We start from the raw sequence: 21,424 nt of genomic DNA on the forward strand, positions 1-21,424 counted from the left end.
GCCTTGCAAAAGTATTCAACCCTTAAAAGTCATCATACCCATCTGAATTAGAAATGACACTGAAATGGCAATTTCACACATTCATATTTTATTTTAAAAGATTGATGCTCAAAATTAATTTAAAGTGATATTGGTTTTATGTTAGAAAATATTCTGTGATAAAAATGATTAATTGGAAAATGCTGTTTGCATAAGTGTTCAACCATCATTCGCTGGAAGCTCCAAGCTTACCCAGATGAATAGCAGTGCCCTTGGGAGGACAAAACTGGCCTCTATCTGTGAATATATATATATATATTCCAAAGTTTGGAATGTGAATACCATTGGTCAGATTATGAATCTGAAGGAAAGCTGTGAAAATGAAGACCAAAGAGCATTATAAGAAAATTAGAGATAAAGTTATAGACATGCAAAAGACAGGATATGAAAGGCTACAAAATAGTACCCAAGTGTTTGGACCTCCCAGTGACATTGTTGGTTTGTGAGGTAACAGAAGCTGCGACACACCAACCAGGCACTAAACAAGACTGTTCCTCAAAACTCATCGTCACCACAAGAAGGGGACTGGTGAGGGAAGCCACAGACAGGCCAGCAATCACCTTGAAGGAAGTACTGATTTCTGCAGCTCATAGTAGACTGAAGGTGACGGTCAGCGATGTCAAGAGGTCCGGCTAAAATATGCATTTTGTTGTCGGATGAAACAAATATGGAGGTGTTTGGACAAAATTCAAAATACTGTGTGTGATGCACACCTAATTTTGCCCATTCCTGAGTAAACACCATCCCAGAAGTGAAGTATGGGGGTAGCAGCATCATGCTGTGGGAATGCTTTTCCTCAATGGAAACTGAAGAACAAATGGATGATTAAAAAAAAAGGTACAGAGATTCAGCAAGACAACCTGCTTCAGTCTGCTAAGAAAAAAAAACACTGGCATTTGTAAGAAGCCTTGCAGTAGGACGGTAAAACCCAAAGATAAAGCAACACAGGAGGGGATGAAAAACAAAAAGGTGAATGTTCTACAATGGTAGAGTTCAGACAGAATCCAAAAAAGGAAACTGTGGCACCATTTTTAAATTGCAGTCCACAACCAACCTGAACAACCACATCTGCCAGGAAGAATGGGTGTACAACTGTCAAACTCTGCAAAACTGGTCAAAGCTTACCCCAACAGCTTTAAAGCTGTTATTGCAGCAAGAGAGATTCTGCCAAGTATTAGACCAAAAGGTTTGAATATTTACATGCAGCATTTTTCAGTTAATTTTTTAAAGAAAAGATCTGTTGACAATTTTGAAAATGAACTTCTAAAAGCATACTGGGTTTGCAATAAAAATTACTGTCTGGAACAATCTGTGTCAGTGTAATTTGTAATCCAGTTGCATCTTATGAATTTCAAGTGGGTTGAATACTTCTGCAAAGATTGTGTGTATGTGTGTGTATATATATATATATATATATATATATATATATATATATATATATATATATATATATTTATATTTATATTTACTTATTGCCCTGAATCAGCTTTGCAGTTGGGAGTAAATATATCCCTAATAGAAACAACTGAAAGAAAAATAATATGGAACATTGTCACAATGCCGTATGCTAATCACAACCGAAAAGAAATTTATGACATTTATAACGTCTGCTCCTATAAAGTATAGGGCTATTTTAACTTTTCACCCATTATATTTAGCCCTGGCTTGACTCTTTTTCAGTTTAAAAGTATGCTACGTTTGAATGTCTTCACAGGCTGTTTTTGCTGATGTTTTTGTGATAATAAAAAATGCATGAATTTGTGGAGGTGAGCAGAAAACAAACAGCTAGTCATTCTAATGTTTTTATTAATTTCACTTTGACAATTACAGGGACTACTATTTTTTTCTCTCTCCATTTTTTTTCTTCTGAAGTTTTCCAATTAACTTAACCCATAACAAAGTGAACATTTATATCAGTTATTACAACTAGTTATCAAGATTCAAAGGCAAAAATCAATGATACCCAAAGAAAACATGACTTCTGAAACTCCCTCCCCAAGAGAGAAATTCAAACCAAAAAAAGGGAGACAGTTGTTAAACTAATAGGACATCTGTTAAACTATTGGATTAAGGTGAAAATCTGCAGGCTTTTAATCAAAACACTACAGAGAAAACAGCACGAGTTGTCTAGACAGAAACAAAGACAGGTTTGCATCTATTAAAAAGGTAGTATTTCTTTAACTTAATGTTGGGGGTAGGGTACAAGTGTAAAAACTAGCTGCTGGAGCTTATCCTATTCTTCAAGCACCACCATACCCAGGACCCAAGAGTTAACATGATGCATGTTAGTTCAGTGACACATGGGAACTGGTACACACATCAAATGTTGGTGAGCATGTCTCTGCTGTTGCATGCATGCAAGGAAACAAATGTGGAAAAATAAAGATCAAGGATCCAGGGACTACGACTGGGCTTTAAAGGGCAGGACAGCGTGGAAAAATCCTCGGCTCTCTGGTGGAGTTTCTGTGTTCGGCGGACCTGCCCTCTGGGAAACAATCAATATGAGCCAAATTAAGGCCACACCAAAACAAGCTCCACTGTGACAGTGCAGGATCACATAGATCAGTCCGGACTCTCTGTAGATATCAGAACGAAACATTTCAGCAGTTGACAGACACCTTTGAAGTAGTATTACAGGTACTTACTGTTTTAATCTTGTACTGTTTTCATCCACTGGTATGTTAATAAATACAGACACACTTTTGAACCTGTGGTGGCACTTCATAGAAATGCATACAGACGTTCCCGGGTGGAATCCAGTGCCTAATGACAGACCAGGCGGTAAGCTAAGTGCATTCATTTCTCCCGCTCACCTTCAAGTGCCTTTTAGTGTATCGATACAGATGTAATTACATAAAGACTGGTGTGCTTGTGATATTACAATGGCCTCCTCCCCGCCCTCTTGAAACACTCTGTAAGCCAATACAACTGGTGATATTGTTTCCTGCTTTTGCAAAGACATATGCTTTGCATCATTCCATTAAGAATGAAAATTTTGGAATATACCAGTTCAAATACACTCATTATGACAAGAAACCACACATGCAGTGTTAGTATCATTGCTCCATAGGCCAATCCAAGACCAGTATTTGTCTTTCAGTGTGTTCTTATGCAATGATATGGCTTGGGAAGACTGGTCCATTTTTCACTGGGCACCAACGTTTCTCACACTTTTAACTTTCTCTTCCTAAAAGCAACACGCTTAGGCCTTCTGCCTCCACTACTCTGACACTCTGAAAATTCCTTACAGAAACCTCAAGCATTATATAATTAATATTAATCACTAAGATGCCAATGCTGGACTGGGGAGTCAAGAGCAGCTATCTTACAGGTGATCTATTAAGAATAATCAAAACAGTAGCCATAACAACACTCATTTACATGTCAACTCAAGAGGCTGAGTCTTAGATGCGAGATGGTTTTAAATACAAAAAGCAAATGCTAACTATTTCTTCACAGCAAAGAGCCTGTTGTAATCTTACTATATATACACATACACAAAAAATAAATGCAGAAAAAACAAACAAAAAAAACCCAACAAAACAGGACAGCAAACTAGACTCAACCATGACAGCTGGTGCAGTGTCTCCTCCATCCTAGTCAATCATGTGTGGACCTTGTAATACTTGTATCACAGTGCACTGTAGTTTCATCATACACAAAAATGTGTTCTGAAGATAAGGGGGCCACCACAAACAGGATCAGATCAGTCACACTACTCTCTCCCTCCACCCAGTTTCTTCCAAGGATGTTTCACTTTTCCTTTTTTTTTCTTGTGAAATGTGTTCCTTTAAAGTACAGATGTTTGCCTCCGAGTCAAATATCTGTCTTTGTCTATTTATTTATTCTTTGATTTATTCGTATAACACCACAGCTCCTACAGACAGCAGAACCAGGTCATACATTAAGTCTAGTTCACACACCCTGCCCAACGTCGGGCACCACAAATGAGCATCCAGTCGCAGTATTACATCATTTCCTGTGTTCGAAAAAAAATCACCAGCTGCTGGAGCCCCAAGCATCTTCCCTAATGCTCGTAGTTGAGCTGCGTAGTTAACAGCGAATATAGAGAAGCTTCGGAGATTTTAGAGACTAGCTGGTTCAGTGCAGATGGTTGGTGAGGGAGGGAGGGGTGGTAGTTAAAAGAAGGATGAACAGGAAAAGAGGGGGGTAGAGAGAGGAGTAAGGAAGGACTGGGGGTTAGAGGTTGAAGGGTTCCGGAGGAGGTCAAAAGGGGACAGCAGAGGCGGATCATTCCTTTTTACAGCGCTTCAGTGCTCCAGGAAGCTTCTCTTGTAGCCTAACGGAAATAAATATTCATGTGGTTAAAATACAGCAGTACAGGTATATCTGCCCATTAGGTGGCAGTAATTTAAGTTATCAGTATTAGCTGACACATTTAAAAGTACCACTTAAATAAATATCTCAGACTTACACACATACCTGACTTTTACTAAATTAACCCTGAATATTAATAAAGAAATAAATAGAAATAAAAACTTACTTGGCCATTGTACTATTGATGTGAGTGCGTGCCACATCAATGTAGTGATCGATCTGGGTCTGAAGAGAAAAACGCACCTTGTAATTAAATGTCTTGCATAGATGGTTAAAGAAAATTTCAAAGATTTAATGTGTAGCGGGCCTTCATTTTAGTTCACTGTGGGAACTCTGAAAAAGTGGGTTATCGTAGTTTTGAGGACACAGCATAACTTTGTAGAGGAGGGAAGGTGGAGCGGTTACTAAATCTGTACGTTTTCTCATTTTTGTTCTCACAGGTCTGGAAAACTCTACCCCTGCTCATTAATGCTTGTATCAAATATAGAGATGGTTTCCACATGATAAACAAACGTGGTTATTAAGAATATTTCTTGTAGTACAAGAATAGCAGACTCACCTTGTTTCTCTCATACAGTGGTGGCACACTGAAGATAAGGATGTCCGCTGGAAAAGGAGAAAACCAGACGACTGTGCATACTGAACACTACTTGGAATAATACCATACAAATGGACCAATTTGTTTAGTTATGAAGCTTCAATTTGAACTGCCAAGTACAGCTGATCTTCCTCTGGGAAAATGGGAACATTACAATGGCTTTGGGTTTGGAGTGTCAAAACTTACCAAGGATGAGGATGGTGATGCCGTTGAAGACGGCACCCACGTATGTCAGAAGCCACATGACCACCGCCAACTGAAAAAAAACACACAGGGGCAAAACAAGATCACGTGTGTGCGCACACGCATGCACACAAAGGCCATTGACAAATTTGTCCAGACACCTAAACAAGGTCATCCATATGGTCCTGAACACAGTTAGTAATAATCTACATCTTAATAGTTTTATTGTACATCATAGTGTAACATAACAGGAGGTGGCCAGTTTTAACGTCTTTGAGCCAGCCCTTTCTGTGAAGAGGACAGGGTGTTCTGGGTCAGCCCTCCACCTCTTCAATCTCTGGGTTGTTTCCTCTGAACATCATCCCCTCACCCTCCATCACATGGAGTGAAAGGCTTAACAACAGACTGTGTGTGTGTGTGTGTGTGTGTGTGTGTGTGTGTGAGAGAGGGGAAAAAAGACACACACACAAAAATAGAACAGCCACATGAGGGGTCTTCATGTGCCAAGTAAAGGGCTTGAGGATGCTGAACCGACCTTAAGGGAATCCACCAAGTCTTCCACTAGGAAGAGACGGCTCATCTGCTTGAGTGCGCGGTTGATGTGGGTCAGACACTGATCCACGTGCTTCCGGAACGTCTCAGGAGGCACACTGACATCCTTCTCCATCAGAGCTCTGTCACAAACACACCCAATTAGCTCTGCCCCCGCATACCCACACACTGCTGGGGGGCGGACACTCCCACGGTCAGCCCTCTCCTCCTATCTACAGCCACACTGAAGCTAGAGCTGGGAAACAAGCCACAAAAAGAGCATTATATTTAAAAACATTTAACCATAACTGCTGAAAAGAACCATCCTGCTTGCATTCTATAAAATGATATAGTCAGAACAGTGTTCTTTAAAACCTTTGTACATGCCAAATGTCAAAATCAGGGCCAAGTTTACTAGTAAAACACAGCACATTGCAGACAGACTTTATTACCGTGTTAAGGGATTAGGTGTGATCTCTCGTGTTGTGAACGTTGCACAACATTAAATCCTCCTGAATGTGGCCCAGGGCTATGATGGGACTATAAATTAGAATTAGGTACGGTCCCTTAGCCTGAGGTCTTTTATCTCCATTAAACCAGACTCAGTGCAGTCTCAAACAAGTGGATTCAAATGCACAGGCCGCTGCACCACAACACTTAGGAGAGAGACCTCGGTCTTACTTGAAGGGGTGGCCCTCGTTGGACTTCTGCACAGCCTGGACGACAGACTTGTAGATGCGGAAGCTGATGGTGACGCAGAGCAGAGCCAGGAGCAGGTAGGAGATGACGCTGATCACACTGAATGCCGCCAGTGACAGCAGTAGTAGCAGGGAGGTGCCAAAAACCACGCCCGACTTCTTTGGGTCTCGCCAGTGCACCAAGTCGTGTACTGCAAGACAGAGTGGGCGTGCAGGCGTGCGTGCCCGCATGTGGGAGCCAGTCGTAGTCGAGTGGTTTGGTGCATGGAGTAAGTGGGATGGGAGAGGTGAGATATGGGAGAAAACAATTAATACCCATGATGATTTGCATTCGTTTACCACCTAGTTCCCATGCTCATGCTTGCCCAAACATGTACCGTCAATAGAGAACTAGCTGCCGGCAAATTCACCAGTTTCGGAGCTTTGTCTCTACACAATCTTCCGGAGTTTGTCGACACAAATAACAATTTTCTAGCTCTGTTACGTAATTCTGTGATGGAGCTTCTAAATGCCCCTCCAGTGCATTATGAAAGGAACCTTTTAAAGAAGACTTATGTAAACACTAGCCTCCACATTCCTTGAGGGCCTTAACTGTGTGCACTTCACCACGGAAGTGGGCATATTCACTGAAGGGGGCATTTGTGTGCAAATGTGACGCTCCTGTCGTCAAGCTGAATCAGTGTGGCGGACAGCACAGTTTCTCACCACAGGGAGAGCTGGCTGGAACCGAGTCTGCACATGGAACATTATCCTCCTCCTTTCTGCCCTAGAAATTGTTCTGTGGGCATGTGAGGGGGTGGGCACTCTGGCAAAAGGACCTGTTCTGAGGACACGCCCACTGTGTTCAGTATTACTGTCCTTGCTCCATAGGCATTTAAATGTCCCTAAGAATCTATTGAGACATTCACTGCAGATATTACAGAAATGCAGTATTACTAACTTCATCACCCTGTTTGTTTACTGGATTGGATTTAAATAAAACTATAATTTTGCGCATCTGCCAAACAGATCATTTTTAATCTGTCTCTTAGCTATACTACAGCAGAAGAAATGGTAATAGGGATCCGAATGAGAATAGAATCTTTGCTTTTTAGGGGATACCATGTTTACACCATTCTGTATATCCTTCATTGCAGCAGCTGATTAATTACGGCCCACTACTGAAAATTAATCTATATTGATAGCTACACTAACACACAAACACTGTGAATATTACCATTACAACACAGATGAATGTTTAATCTTGAATCGAGCAACATACAGAAAACATGTTTCTAAAAAGACTAATCATGACATAAGTACAGCACAATAACGTAGGGCCAGTGATTCATAGCTTCAGAAAGCACACCATTGTTTTCTGATGGGCTAACGAGTAGTGCAGGCATGGGGTTTCCTGCTCGCTCACTGCAGGGGTCTGAGTCCTTCCCAGCATGCTTTGCCAGTGCCCAGAGAGAGGCAGCCTAGACTGAGCACTCGTTCATTATCGCTCCCCTCCCTCTCTTGCCTTAGAGGCTCCAGATACAGCAGCACGTCCCAGGGGTAGCCAAGCCGCAGTGGCCTCTTTTCAGCATTGGCACTGGCTCTTAAAGGCACAGGAGCCGTTTTTATGTACGCATGTGTGTGGGTTAACAGCCACGTGCGTTTGAATCATTTAAAAGGCACGTGTATTAGTAGGCTTACCCATGCATGAAATTGAGATAAATGTGCTCACTTTGCTACTTCATGTATTGCTTCTTGCAATGAGTGAGTGTACATGTGCAAAGACAACAACAAGCAAATTACTTTCCAAAGCTAATTCTGGTTTTTGACAACAATACAATGGCACGTACCTACATGAAATATTCAATTCTAATCCCCAATGACGTCAATAACATTGACGATCTGTTGTATCGGTTGTGGTCTGATGGATTCCACAGTGAGTGCAAATGAGATGAAACTGGTGCACAAAATAAAACAAATCCTCCCAACACCAGGAAGTGGAAACTATGGAAACCTCAAATTCAGCTGTGCTGAAGTATTAATAGCATTAATTGGGAAAGGGGCATTGTTAAAGACTGAAAAAAACAATATTAAACCCTGACATGAATTTTATTTTCAGTCTTTAACAATGCCCCTTTCCCAATTAATACTATATCGAAACTATAAATGCAATTCAAACCACAAAAAAGCTCAAGATTTTGTGCTTTCAAAAGAACAACTGTTGTTAGATTATATTTGGGTGAAACTGTTCCCTAGAAAGCAAGGCTTGTAACATTCTCGTAGCAGCAATCAGCAATCTAGGTACAAGAAACATACACCTCATTCCTGTAACAAGAGACAGGAACGGCAACTTTCTTTATCTGCACACCAACCCTTGTACTAGACGATCATTTCTCATACCAGTCCAGGCATTTTATACATCATGTCAATAAGGCCTGAAGAAAAAAATGCCTGCTAGTCATGTATCAGCAAGAACAATTCCACAAGTTGCTGATACAAAACACAGCATGAGATTCTATTAAATCAAAATTTAACAGAAGGCAGATTTACTTTTTCAATAAACCCCCGAAATGATTGAACACAAAACGAGCCTTTCTGCTTACTTCACAGAATGCAGAGTCATCTGTAGAAGAAAATTAAGCTGACTGTTCTGCAACATTTCCGCTCGTCACCCCTGATCGTGTTCCTTTGCCCCTCTCAGCCTTTGTTCAGAGATGACAATAAGGAAGCTGATATGGCTTCTTTAAAGTGACGTTCACCATTATCTACTCATCAGTCATCCCTGCCATAAAAGGCAGCATAGGCACACTTCTCCCAAAACTGCCATTTTATTTTTGTATTCAATAGTGAGGTGCGATGTCTCCCAGAATGACCAGCATTGGGGGGGAAGCTATACAGTTGGGCTTTGCTGTTCATCAGCCTGGTTCTATGCTAATCTATAAACCTTTTCGTGAGGTAAGCTTATTTACCATGTCAATGACACTCCTAAGAACTGTTATTGAACAAAAATCTAAACAATACATATTCCTACTCCTAGTTGGGAACACCCATCTCCTCTATCAGGTCAGTACATTTACGGCATTTATCTGACGCTTTTATCCAAAGCGACTTATAATTATGACGGAGTACAACTTGAGCAATTGAGGGTTAAGGGCCCTTGCTCTGTCTAGTGTAAGCTGGAGTTTACATTGGAATCTAGTTATATGATAACAGGAGACAAAAGTATAGATGTGTTGTAAAATTAGTCATTCAGAAAAGTATATAATCCCTGCTGTGAAGTATAGTGTTGGGACTGTGGCAAATGAGGCTCTTTCTTCAGAATTAGGATTCATGACATTCCGAACTACATCAAATACCAGGAGATCTTGGATGAAAATGGCTCTCTCTCTTCCAGAGCAAATCCACACCAAAATCATTGACTGGCTACAACATCAAGCTTTTGCTGTGGCCAATGCCCTCATCTACACTGCATTAAAACCCTGAGAAGCAAACTAAATATGAGCACTCAGTGAGGACCTAGGCAACTGAAGGATGCAGAGAGATTTGCTATCAAGGAATGGTTTCAGATCCCTTTGGGCGTGACTTTCAATTTCATCCAGTATAAATTAAAACAGAAAGTGCTGTTAGGCAAGCATACACAAAGCTTTAAATGTAGAGGTGTCAACATGTGATTTAGGATGTTTTTTTGACTGACAGCTTAGTCTTTGCTCCTAAACTGAAAGTATGAGTGATCTGATAAGCAGTGATTTTTTCATAGCCCATTTTGCTTACCTTTACTAAGGGTGCCAATAATTCTACAGGGCACTATATATAAAGAATCCAAAATACAAAAACTGGTATTGATGTGCCTTGTCACACTTTCTGTTTCATTCCTCAAATGTGCCATCTGCAGTGGATATCCTGTGTCCCAGAGAACATAACCGATTCTATTTCCATTGGGAAACAATAAAGCCAAAGTCAGAGACTATTAAGACAGGCATATGACTGGTTATGTTCTCTTCTAATTGTGCAAAGGCACTCAATTTCTAAAGAAGCATATGGCAGATAAGACCTATTACAACTGTGTTGAAAGTTTAAAGAAAAAAAAAGAAAATAGGTAAACATTCTTAAATAATAACAATAACAAATGTTAGCTTCTTTAGGTAAAAATAATCATGAAAAACTCCAGCATCTGAGACATCAAAACAACTAATTTCTTGTTGAAAGGATTACATTCTGTGTACAAAATAATTTTTCAAAAATCTTTCCAAAAATTATACACAATTTTTGTTCACCATTATACACAGTTTTTATTCATTAATTATTAACTATTTTTCATACACATGCAACTAAATGTGATAGTGCTGTAAGAATCAAATAGGATATATGGTAAAAGAGCGAGTGCGTGCAGGGTTAGCAGGCTAATCGCCCAAAGGAAGGCAAGTTACCTGACAGGTGGGTTAGTATTGCTGCCAACACATGCTCTGCGAGGTGGTAGGCTTCTGCCACCCAAATGTCAAATGCCTCTACCTCTTTGGCTAACGAGGTTTCTGGCTGATACTCATTTGGAAGATTCTGAGGTGAGAGACTTGAGGCAAAGGAAGCCTCAGATTTAGACTTTGAAGCCATATCCTCCTTTGAAGACAGTGGGGATCCTTTGTTAGGAATTTCATCCTCTTCCTCTTGGCTGCTCCCAAGCTCTTTGAGAGCACTGATAGTGAGACGTTCTTGCTCCAGGTCCATAATCATGGCAGGGGAAGGAGGGCCAACACTGTGGATTTCTGGACCAACACTTAAGGGTTCATCCTCACGCGACTTCAAGCACTCCCTCATGAATTCCACAAAGCTGTCTGTTGCTGCAATTTTGGGGCATTCTGGTTCAGGGCTCTCAGGCTGACTTATGAGTTTTGGTGACATCTGACTGTCTGGGGCATCATGTTCTACTAGATCCCCTTTTTCAGAGTTGGTCATCATTGATCCTGCAGTTACATCACTGGCTGCAAAATCAGAAATCACCTCATTGATTTTGTCCATTGGATCATTATGGAAAGATGGGAAGGGAGCAGGAGCATTCTCCTGAACAGAGGGCAGTCCGCCTATTGGCTGACAGATGTAATCGTCCTCTTCTATCTGAGAATAGCTGCCCAGTGCAGTTATTGTCTTCTGGTCTTCTAGATCCACACACTGATCCTCCAGTTCAGGATTTGACATGTCATTTGGAGGGAGCAGAGGCTCACTGTGGACATCTGCTGAAATTCCAACAGGAGCTGGCTCAAACGCTTTATTATTGTCAAGTTTACTTTCAATAAGTGTCTCATCAAATTCATCAACAAGAGTTTCCTCAAATGATTGCTGAGGAAACACAGTATTATTCTGATTGTACTGGACATCAAAAGGTTTCCTTAACTCATCCAATTCACCATCATTCTCATTAAAAACACCTGAAGTTAGTTGGTCTTTTAAAGCTAGTTCCTGACTGGAATAATGATCCAAGTATGTATCAATATCACTGGACTCAATTTCATTTGAGAGATTTTCATAATTAGCAGGGAGGTCAGATGGGATTTCTGCAATCTCATCATTTTTAACCGTGTTAATGTAAGATTCTCTGAAAATGTCATCTGTAGTCTGTGATATTTCTGCTTGTGTTTGAGAGACCTCTGAACTGGTACCCTTTACATCAGGATAAGTCTGGTTAAAACTGTTATCACTAATGTCATCTTTCAATAACTCATGTTTTGATGGATATTCTATATCAACATCTGGAATATTTGTCTGTGAGTCAATTTCCTCTGTTTTTGGGGGAGCCTCTTCAGATATTGATATTGGAACTTCTGAGTGTTCACCAGATGGTTTTGGAGCTTCTCTGGCTGGCTCTCGCATTATCTGATATCTATCATCATCATCATCATCTTCTTCTTCTTCTTCTTCTTCCTCCTCCTCTGGCTCCATTTCATCATCACTTAGAATCTGTTCCTCTGTCTCAATGACATTAATGATTGGCACACTAATGCTGTGCATTACTTGCTTGTGTGGAAATTCCTCCTTGCCAGTAAAGGGCTCAGAGTCAGGAGCATCAGTGCCTGTATCAGGATAGACACCACTCGCTCCCTCTATCACTGTATCATCAGATTCACCTGAGCTGTCAATTTCAAGGATCTCTGCTGGCTCAGACGCACCACTCTTAATAGCAGGCTGTTGCTTAACACTGGTGTCTACCTGGGGAGCAGGAGGCAAAGAAGGCACCGAAGATGACTCAAACCCAGCAGGAGGTGCAGGTATCCCTGAGTCATGCGTTCCAGACAGATCTGATGGTTCCAGATCAGGTTTCTCTTGTTTGTCCCACATGTAGGCTGTAGGTAAAAATCTGAGATCAAATTCAGACTCATCCTCAACACTGTCTTGCTTGGACTCTTTACTATCTTCACTTGTTTGTTTAGCTTCTTTAGTAGGAGTGTCCATGAATTCATCAGGAACGCCTACAAAAGATTCAGGAATGAGAGGCGCATTGGTATCTTTGCCCTTTATCTCTTTGGATGGACTCTCATAAAGTACTAAAGACTCTTTAATTTCACCAGAGTCAGACTCTTCAGTGCTGAATTCTGGCGCTGGGGGCAAATGAGCTTTCATCCAGTCTGCAGTATCCTCAAAGTCACTTCCACGCCTGGAATCTCCAAGTATTTCAAAGGGTGATTCTGGAGATTCTTGCTCAGGGGATATAGTGCTTTTCTTAAAGGAAGAACGGGAAGACATTCCACGTACCTCAGTAGGAGACTTTTCATAGTGGCGCTCTCTAAAATGAGGAAACCCTCCATCACCCCAATCAGAATCATTCTGCTTTGCAGCTAGAGCTTCCAATGCTTTGATTCGCTCAGAAACAGGGGACACCTTTATGGGGGACGTGTCCTGCTTTTGAGATTGAAGTGATGATTCAAAAAGCTGCCTTTTCTCTTGGAAACTACGATCTATAGTTCCACTGGGTAGACCTGAGGATTCATTTCCATAGGCCACGGGAGAAAAGGAACTTGGCTGGGAGGAAAACCGAAGGGAGGTGGCCACGCCATCTGAAGGCTTGTCAGAGCCCAGCACCACCCTTTTGTCTGCATCCGTTAAACAAGGAGGGGACAGGGGGGAAAAAAGTGGAGAGGAAACAAATCAAGGCACACTCCATGTTCATACAGATGTGCTAAAGTGGAGGGCTGTACTTTCAGCTCTGTGGAATGTGAACCGTTTCACCACAAAAGATCCATATGTCCACCGAGATTCTTTCAAAATGTTCCTTTCTATGAGTATTATTTCAGAGTCAAAGACAAGCCCTAAAAACTTTAGCAATCAGCAATTAGGCTATTACTTTAAACAGCATTCCAGTGATGCTCATTAGCATCCATTATCTTGCAGCTGAAGCGGTCATGCATGGCATGGTTTTGAACGATTAATGGATGATGTTTGATTTCTGCATGCCAGCTGGACAATGTGTTGTTACCTTTGAGAAATCTAAATCACACAGGGGAGTAAACTGTTTCTTTTAATAAGTGTGGGTAGGTTATGCTTGAAAAATACGAACAATTCCATCAGTAATGAGTAAATAATCCCTTAATGCTGCATCTTTAAAAAGATCCCTTGTGAAAGTAAAATTATACCTTTGAAAAGAATTCAAATCCATCCAATTTCCATGTTTTCTTGCCTTAAAGGATAAAACAAATACAATAAACAGCATAGAAATCCAAGAGTCATAAATGTGGATTTTGCCTGCTTTCAAATGATGTGATAAGGCAGAAGACCTCCTTAAGGGAAGTGCAAATACAGACCTAACTGATGTCAGAAATAGCATACTGCTACTCAGTTCAAAGGTAAACAAACTTGACAAAATTGTAGAAATAAATCCATACAGATTTACAAAATTTATTAGTCAGATTTTACCATTAAAACTGTATGCAATGCTCCTATCTAAATTAAAGCCCACTGCTCACAGCAGTGCAAGGAATATTCTTTGATAAACTGATTCACAGATAGAAGATACATTTCTGTTGATGGCCAGGACAATTCAGTGACGTTTTTCCTTTGTTCTAAGTCCTGACATTTTAGTCTTCAAATTTCCTTTTTTCAGTGTATGAATTTGGTGTGGCATCACACTGAGACAGACATGAGACAGTGAAATAGCTGAAATATGTTAATATCTTTCTAAGAAGAGCAAAGATCTGTGTGATATCCATGATAAATCTCAAAAGTACCTATGCTGCAATAGACTATAACATTTAATAGTTACATTATGTGCATAAGTTAAAAATAGCTCAATGAAAGTTTTAAAAAAGAAGAAAACTGGCACACTATAGTCAGGGGAGAGTGCCATGAACTAATAAAAGATTAAATCTCTGTAAATCAATTTTTTAATGCGTGGTGCATAAAGTGTTCAGTGATCTAAAAATTGAGAGCAAACACGTCAGCCCTTAGGGATCATCTGTTCTAAATTAAAGGATAATAAAATATATTTATCCTCCTCCTGCTGGTTAAAAATCATAGTTCACTATTGGGTGATCTCTTCACCTGATTTTCATCCCATACATGCCATACTAACACATCATTCTGACTGATCCCATGCATGATTATTTTTCCCTCTTAAGACCAGGCTCAACAAACTTGGTTCGTTTTAGTAGTATCATGGAGAATGAGGGTTCCTGAGTCACATCCCCATAAAAATTCCAGGATTTCTAACCTACTATTAATATAACTAGGAAAGAGATTATACCAGAGCAGGTTAACTGGTAACCCTTATGACCAATCCAGATGACTTTGCAACAGCCAACTTAAAAAAACAAACAAAAAACAACAACCCCACCATTAACTACTGTAGTTAAATTAGTACACAATGTGGTCTGGCATAGCAAGGATAATTGATGCTTTTACACGCTTTGAGCCTAGTGGATGCAGCATTTTAATTACTAACTAATGACATGGTTATAGGATCCCTCTTTCATATGCTTTCTTATTGGTTTTGCACTGCTGTTGCTTCCTCTGCATGAACATTGTCAGAATTCTGAACTGTTCTGTATTGAATCTGAAATGGCAGGAGAAGGGGGAAAAAAAAGAGGTGAAAAGGCAAGAAAAAGAGAAATCATTAAAACAAAAAAGGGGGAAAAACAGCGGAGAACTTCTCTTACGCCGTGGTAAGAGACTGCATGCAAAACGTCTTAAGGCACAAGCAGAAGTGTAAGAGCCAGCAGCCACAGACATGGGGCGGATGGACCCCAGCGCAGGCATCCCTATAGTCGATCCCTCCCAGTGTCACTCTACCTGCAGTACCAGTGAAAGTCAGGGGCCAAGGGCCTCCAAGCACAGCTAGCAGTGGAGGAGGGACACCAAGGACAAGACTCCTTATACCAACCCGATCCATTTTTAGGATTCTGCTCTCTTACTAATGCGGACTTGAACTTTTCTGCTATTTTAAAATAAGGCGGCAATCTCGGGATTAGCCTGGACCTGCAATAATGTTGACCTAAATAATAATCTCAGCTGGGATCGCTAATGTGTGGATCTGCTTTTGAAATGACCATAACAAGCGAACTGAAGGGTTCACTTTCCAAATGGCAAATGTTCAACCTTCGGTTTTAATGGATGACTTTGAAAGAGCGGCTATGGCATCAAGTTCAAGCTGTCAGGGCAGAAGATTATCTTCCCTGATGACAAGCATGCGGTATGACTACTAAGGGTGCAGGAGGTGTGGCCAGTCTGCACTGCAGGATTCCAGTTTTCAAAGGCTGCTGAAAACAGGTGGGATCTGGCTTTCCTGCTGGTTTCCAACATGTGTGACTATTAGAGGTTAACATCTGAAACTTCAGGGGAGGTGGGGGGTGTGTCGCATTACAGGGCATCTTGCTCCAGCATGAGTGTCAAGATTGTATGCAGGGGAGATACTGAACATCCACGTTACTTTGCAATTTGGTACAAACTAGATACAGACTGAAGGACACAGATTGAAGGGGAGGGCACATTCAGGTTCACAGAAAAGTAACTCGACAACTGTAGCCGAGACGCACTTTTGTTTGAGTCTAAACACTGCATTGGTGCCCCAGGAATTGCCTCTTCTGTGACATTCTTGGCCTCTGCATCGTTTCATCCTCCCAACAGCTCTCTGGCTAACATAGTTCCACAATGAGTACCTTATCTGGTATAAAGAGGAGAGGAGCACTCAAGAGAGGGATTGAGAGGACCCTAGCAGCAGCTGAGCAAGAGATATTGTACAGAGTAGAAAAATGAGACAGAAAGAGAAGATAACAGGAGAGTGATTTAAAAGGTTAGAGAAGCAGGCGAGCAGCATAAGAGAACTATACACTTGCCTTGTGAAGACTGAATGAGAGATACAGGCGAAGAGGAAAAAAAGGAATCTGAAAAAGTAAAAAGGACAGAAGAATGAGAATAGTCCAAACATCCTTCTTACACTCTACAAACTGAAAATGGAAGAGATCAGTGCAATGTTCACCCAGGAAACCTCTTACCTGTCTCTTCTGAAGATGTTCAAAGTAAGACAATACTCTTCTAGATATCTTAACTCACTGAAGTTAATAGCAATGCATCACTACTTCGGCAGCTACGGGGAATGTTATTAAATGCATTTATACAAGCGCAGCAAATCCAATTTTAAAACTATTTTATCAGATTCAGAGTTTCTAGAAAACAACTTCCTCCACACTATCATCCACGGTAGAACATTTTCCCATGTTCCCTTCAAATAATTCCTCCCATAGTTTCCGATCTCTGACCCCAAACAAGCACCCACACAGCGCACCATGGTCAGGAGTTATGTAATCTATTTAAGGAATCCATTTTCTAACCCCTCTTCACAAACTGGGATACAGAAGAACACAACAGAAGCTTTACTGGTGAGAGCCTCCATTTCACAGTTTAGTCAAATTCTAAGCTGAGCCCTCAGCCGTGAAACTCTGAACTGCCTCAGGCTTGGTGACCCCAAATAGAGTGAGGTGTGCCAGAAGGACATGACAGGGAAAGGAACAGAATAGTCAAGTAACACAGTGGGCGTAGCTGCGGTGTGCCATGTCGGCTAGGCATCGCTGCCCCGTTCTGAGCCCTAATGACGGCAGACTGAGCAGGCTGGGGCCACTGAGTCCATACCTGCTACACGACATTCCTTGCCTTAGCCAGCCTCGCCCTTAGCTAACCTCCTTTTCCACGCGGCACACCCTGGACAACCCTTTTCATCAGTCACTTTCATCTGCACACACACAAAAGCCTTAGAACGACTAAGAAGGCTCCAAAATGGACAATGCAGGAATAATGAGAGTCGCTGAATTTGTGCTATGGAAATTCAGCTTCTAGATCTCGTCTCATCAATGCATTCATACATTATAACCTGCGTTGTATTTCCAAAGCTACCAGTATCCAGATTTGTTGTCATTTAGAAGATTTCAGAAATAAACATCTTAAATTATCCCTAATACCATAACAATAATGTCTAAATGAATTTTTAAAAAATGTCCAATTTAAAAGTGAGAAAAAAAAAACAAAATGGGTAGAACTAATATACACTGCCACCAGTATATTATTGAAACATGACAGGTTTTACTTAGTGTAATAATATTGTAACCACAACTTTATACTCGCCTGTTCATGCCGATTATAATTATGTGATGGCAGTACACTACTTTCAGAAGTGCCAAGCCATTTGTTTAACTTAGTGTAAAGACTTCACTCTTTAACTGCAGGTATTTAAAATCAATGAGCACATCAACAATAAACTCCCAACTGATTTACTAGTTTTCTTGCATTTGAAGGAGTCAAATAATTCTTTGCCAAACTGAAAATCTACCAGGTTAAGGTCTTCCAAGGGTCAATCAAAGTTGCATGTAAATAAGTGGAAAATAATTTAGTTAGTTAGAGAAGTTGTGTTAACTACTTTAGCACAAAATGAACTAACCATAGATGGAAAATGATTATAGGCGGTGAACACGAGTAATGGGAAAGCAAGGCGAAATAAGCAGTGACTTACATTTCAATGTCTCCAACAAGTTAATTTCCATGCAACCTAGATCTATTCTGAGCCATTCAACCCACAGAAATCTAAGATTATTGAGCTATCCATTTATCCAGGCATGACACAGGAACGTTATACCAGTAACCAGGTGGAAATACTCAACCATACTCTCGCCTCCAAAATACAGCTGTATGAAATTAGCCCATTATCAGCAGAGGACCTCAATGCAGGTCCAGTTTGGTGGGTCAAGACATATGCACCTGTATGGTCAATGCTTTAAGCAGTTTTATATTTTCTTTGTATTTTATTATGCCTACTTCCAACTGATCGTACACTACTACGTAATATCCAATTCACACCAATGTTCAAATAACAACTATGTTAGAAACCTATACCTAATGCTAAGAAGGTACTAGCAAGGCAGCTCTAAAAGTAAAAGTTCTTCATGTAATCTCACAATCAGCAGAGTAGAATTCCTAAGGCCTACATGTTTAGGTCATGATTATCCAGTGATGAACTCATCGTGGTAGACAAATGCTTTCTGATCGAATGGAATACACCACATATCCAAGGACTCAGATGAAACATGGCAAGGCGACTCATGTTACGGACACCACAGGGTAGTGACCCCTGATAAGGTCAAGCCCAAGAAGGGTACAGTCAGTGGACTGTCTGTGTTATCCATGTAATGCTTGCAATTTCATCGACCAACTCATGAAACCCAGACCCTCTAAGTGCCTCAGAGAGTTGCCTCAGTTAGTAGCAAGTGCTACTGTGCTTAGCAATTGCATGTGTCCAATACCATTATGAGACCAAGAGTGAAAGAGACATGAACCAAAGGTATGGTGACAAACAAATCTGCAAGACAGTATTAAAGTCTCACAGAATGTGAGATTGTGTGATTTTTTTTTTTTTTTTTGGACATATTATACCGTTGCTCTTGGCAACGCTTTCCTACATCAATTATTTCAAATCTTCAAGTAGATTCATTTTAAATGACCAGATAAGCAATACACTCAATCGAGGCATCCAGGCCAGCAACTGACTCGGCATCAAAACAAAAGGAACATTGACAGCTAGCAGGAGGATTGCGATTTACAGATCATACATAGGCTTACCAGCCACCAAAGCAAATTATTTCGCGTCTTTTCCCCATAAAACGTTGTAATTTGTGTTTTATAGAAATGGAAAAAATGGACGTCAACAAAACTGAACTTGACTGATAAATTGTTGTTCCCTCGGTTGGTAATGTAAGGGAGCCTCGTCGCCATAGTTAAACATGTTCAGTTCATAGTTAAACAGCAATGGAGACAATTAACCACAAAATAATGAGCGCCTTGTGGTATTCGTTTTTGAAACAAGACACACTAGCTATGTTTGAGTGGCATTACATGTAACATTGCCGCTTTTCAAATATAGAATCTGAAGAAAAGACTAGGCATGGTGGATGTTAAATAGCCTAAATGAAGATGTCTCATGAGTTTTTTAAATGAGGACAGAAGTGCTCTCCAGGCCTATATAATGGCAAATTAACTAGGCTGCATGGCACTGAACCAGTAAAAACACTTCTCTCTAGTCGATCCGCTGTTTTCATAAGCTAAAACTGTGTAGCCTACAAGTTAATTGGAATGAAATCAGAAGAAAATATTTTTACATTTTCAAAGAATATTGTATAAATCAACAAAACGATATAGCAGCGTTGCGTGTGGGTTAACGCGTAATGTCTTGTTTACCTCTACCATGCTAGGACAGATCCCTCCCCCCCACACACACACACAGAGAGCGCCTTTAAGAGGTCTTTCATTTTTGTTGTCGCCAGCATCATCACTGCACTGCAGATCATAGTATCCGCAATACAGCCATTTCCGCCCGTCCCGATGAGGTAATAAAAATGTGTCACCATAGTTCTCCCTGGCTTAGATCTAAATTTAAATGTTAGGTCAAAGCTACGGAGCACGTCCACCTTAAAAGTGCGGGTTAATGGGTCTTTCTAAACGATCGAAGGAAAGCAGCTGGCAGTTCCAAACAAGCAACTGCACCACTGCGCACTAGAAACCCCCGATGGTTTTAAGTTGTAAAAAGTTCAAACTAACGATGCTTCGCATGAGAAGATTCTGCGGTTGAAATCAAGCAATAATGGTCATACGCAACACTATAAAAGCGATAAGTCATGTTTGCAGTTACACATTTTTACATTAAAACAGCTTAATAGCTGCAAGCTTCGAGAAGTTGCGTTTTATACATATAGCAGTCATATTGTAGTTCTTCCTGGTTCATTTTGGGGTGATTTAAGAAAAAAATCGCGTAAATAACTATTTTTAGTTTTGCGCTCAAACAGCACGGTTAAATTCTTACCGCAAAACTTTGAGTCTTTAGACGCTGCAGTGTGTCCATCGTTCAATCCTTGCGACGACGATATCTGAGGAGACTGTGTCATTGGATCTGCCATTTTATTTTAATTTGCACGGTACTGCAATTGAAAGTGCAGTTATTGTAAAAAAAAAAAAAATGTGGTCTGTGTTCTTTCTCAATTGCCCGTTTCACCAAAATACTCCCGAAAGCGGGACGCAGCGTCACCGAGCCTGGAACGACGCGGGCGCACAGGTGAATCTCCTTGAACGTTGTGGAAATACAGAGGCAGTGGAAGCAAAACAGGGCGGGTGCGACTATAGAGAGCTAGCCTGTTTTAAACAGGGTGAAAGGTCGCTGGCTCGCTTAAAGCGACAGTCAACTACACGCTGGTTCAACATGCATATGACTGCATAAATGCTTGTGCAAAATGTATACGACTGCATAAATCCTTGTGCAAGATGTATACGACTGCATGAATCCTGATTGACCTATCTCAGTTGTAGGCTGTATTTTTGGCACTGGTTTTGTCAAGATGGTTCTATGTATTAAGTATTATATAAATAACCTAAGGAAGCAGGCAAGGTACCTACGCAAATAAATCTGTTGACAAAATTGTAGTGGTTGCACCAGTAATATTCAAAGTCTATTTTATAAACATATTAACCAGTGGCTTTGTACATGAAAATGCGCACTGAGACAGCGCTTAGAGTTCAGAGACTGTTTTTGTATGCTGTAGTACGT

General features: G+C 40.7%; 1 protein-coding gene across 3 annotated transcripts; it reads right to left on the minus strand.

The window, feature by feature from the left end:
• Window positions 1-1,828: 1,828 nt before the first annotated feature.
• Window positions 1,829-21,009, minus strand: rtn3 (reticulon 3). 3 transcript variants are annotated; one of them, XM_027017235.2, is made up of 9 exons: window positions 20,687-21,009; window positions 16,680-16,727; window positions 10,794-13,445; window positions 6,371-6,578; window positions 5,694-5,832; window positions 5,162-5,231; window positions 4,937-4,983; window positions 4,544-4,602; window positions 1,829-4,339 (listed from the first exon to the last, which is right to left on the minus strand). In XM_027017235.2, the coding sequence occupies exons 1-9, from the start codon at window positions 20,778-20,780 to the stop codon at window positions 4,291-4,293; spliced, it is 3,366 nt and encodes a 1,121-aa protein (XP_026873036.2). In that variant the 5' UTR covers window positions 20,781-21,009; the 3' UTR covers window positions 1,829-4,290. The 3 variants fall into 3 exon arrangements, with proteins under 3 accessions (XP_026873036.2, XP_026873037.2, XP_026873038.2); XM_027017236.2 differs by lacking the exon at window positions 10,794-13,445 and having other exon boundaries at window positions 20,687-21,000; XM_027017237.2 differs by lacking the exons at window positions 10,794-13,445; window positions 16,680-16,727 and having other exon boundaries at window positions 20,687-20,999.
• Window positions 21,010-21,424: the final 415 nt, after the last annotated feature.

Source organism: Electrophorus electricus, chromosome 19 (genome assembly GCF_013358815.1).
Source record: "Electrophorus electricus isolate fEleEle1 chromosome 19, fEleEle1.pri, whole genome shotgun sequence".
NCBI classification, from domain to species: domain Eukaryota; kingdom Metazoa; phylum Chordata; class Actinopteri; order Gymnotiformes; family Gymnotidae; genus Electrophorus; species Electrophorus electricus.

Excerpts from the sequence above, each read along its gene's own strand:
- rtn3 (XM_027017235.2), bottom strand. The coding sequence starts at position 20,780 with ATGGCAGATCCAATGACACAGTCTCCTCAGATATCGTCGTCGCAAGGA. Across the intron at positions 13,446-16,679 it reads TCTCATTCAGTCTTCACAAG|ACAAAAGGGTGGTGCTGGGC; the intron begins GCAAGTGTATAG and ends TAACGGATGCAG. Across the intron at positions 4,984-5,161 it reads CATCACCATCCTCATCCTTG|CGGACATCCTTATCTTCAGT; the intron begins GTAAGTTTTGAC and ends CTCCTTTTCCAG.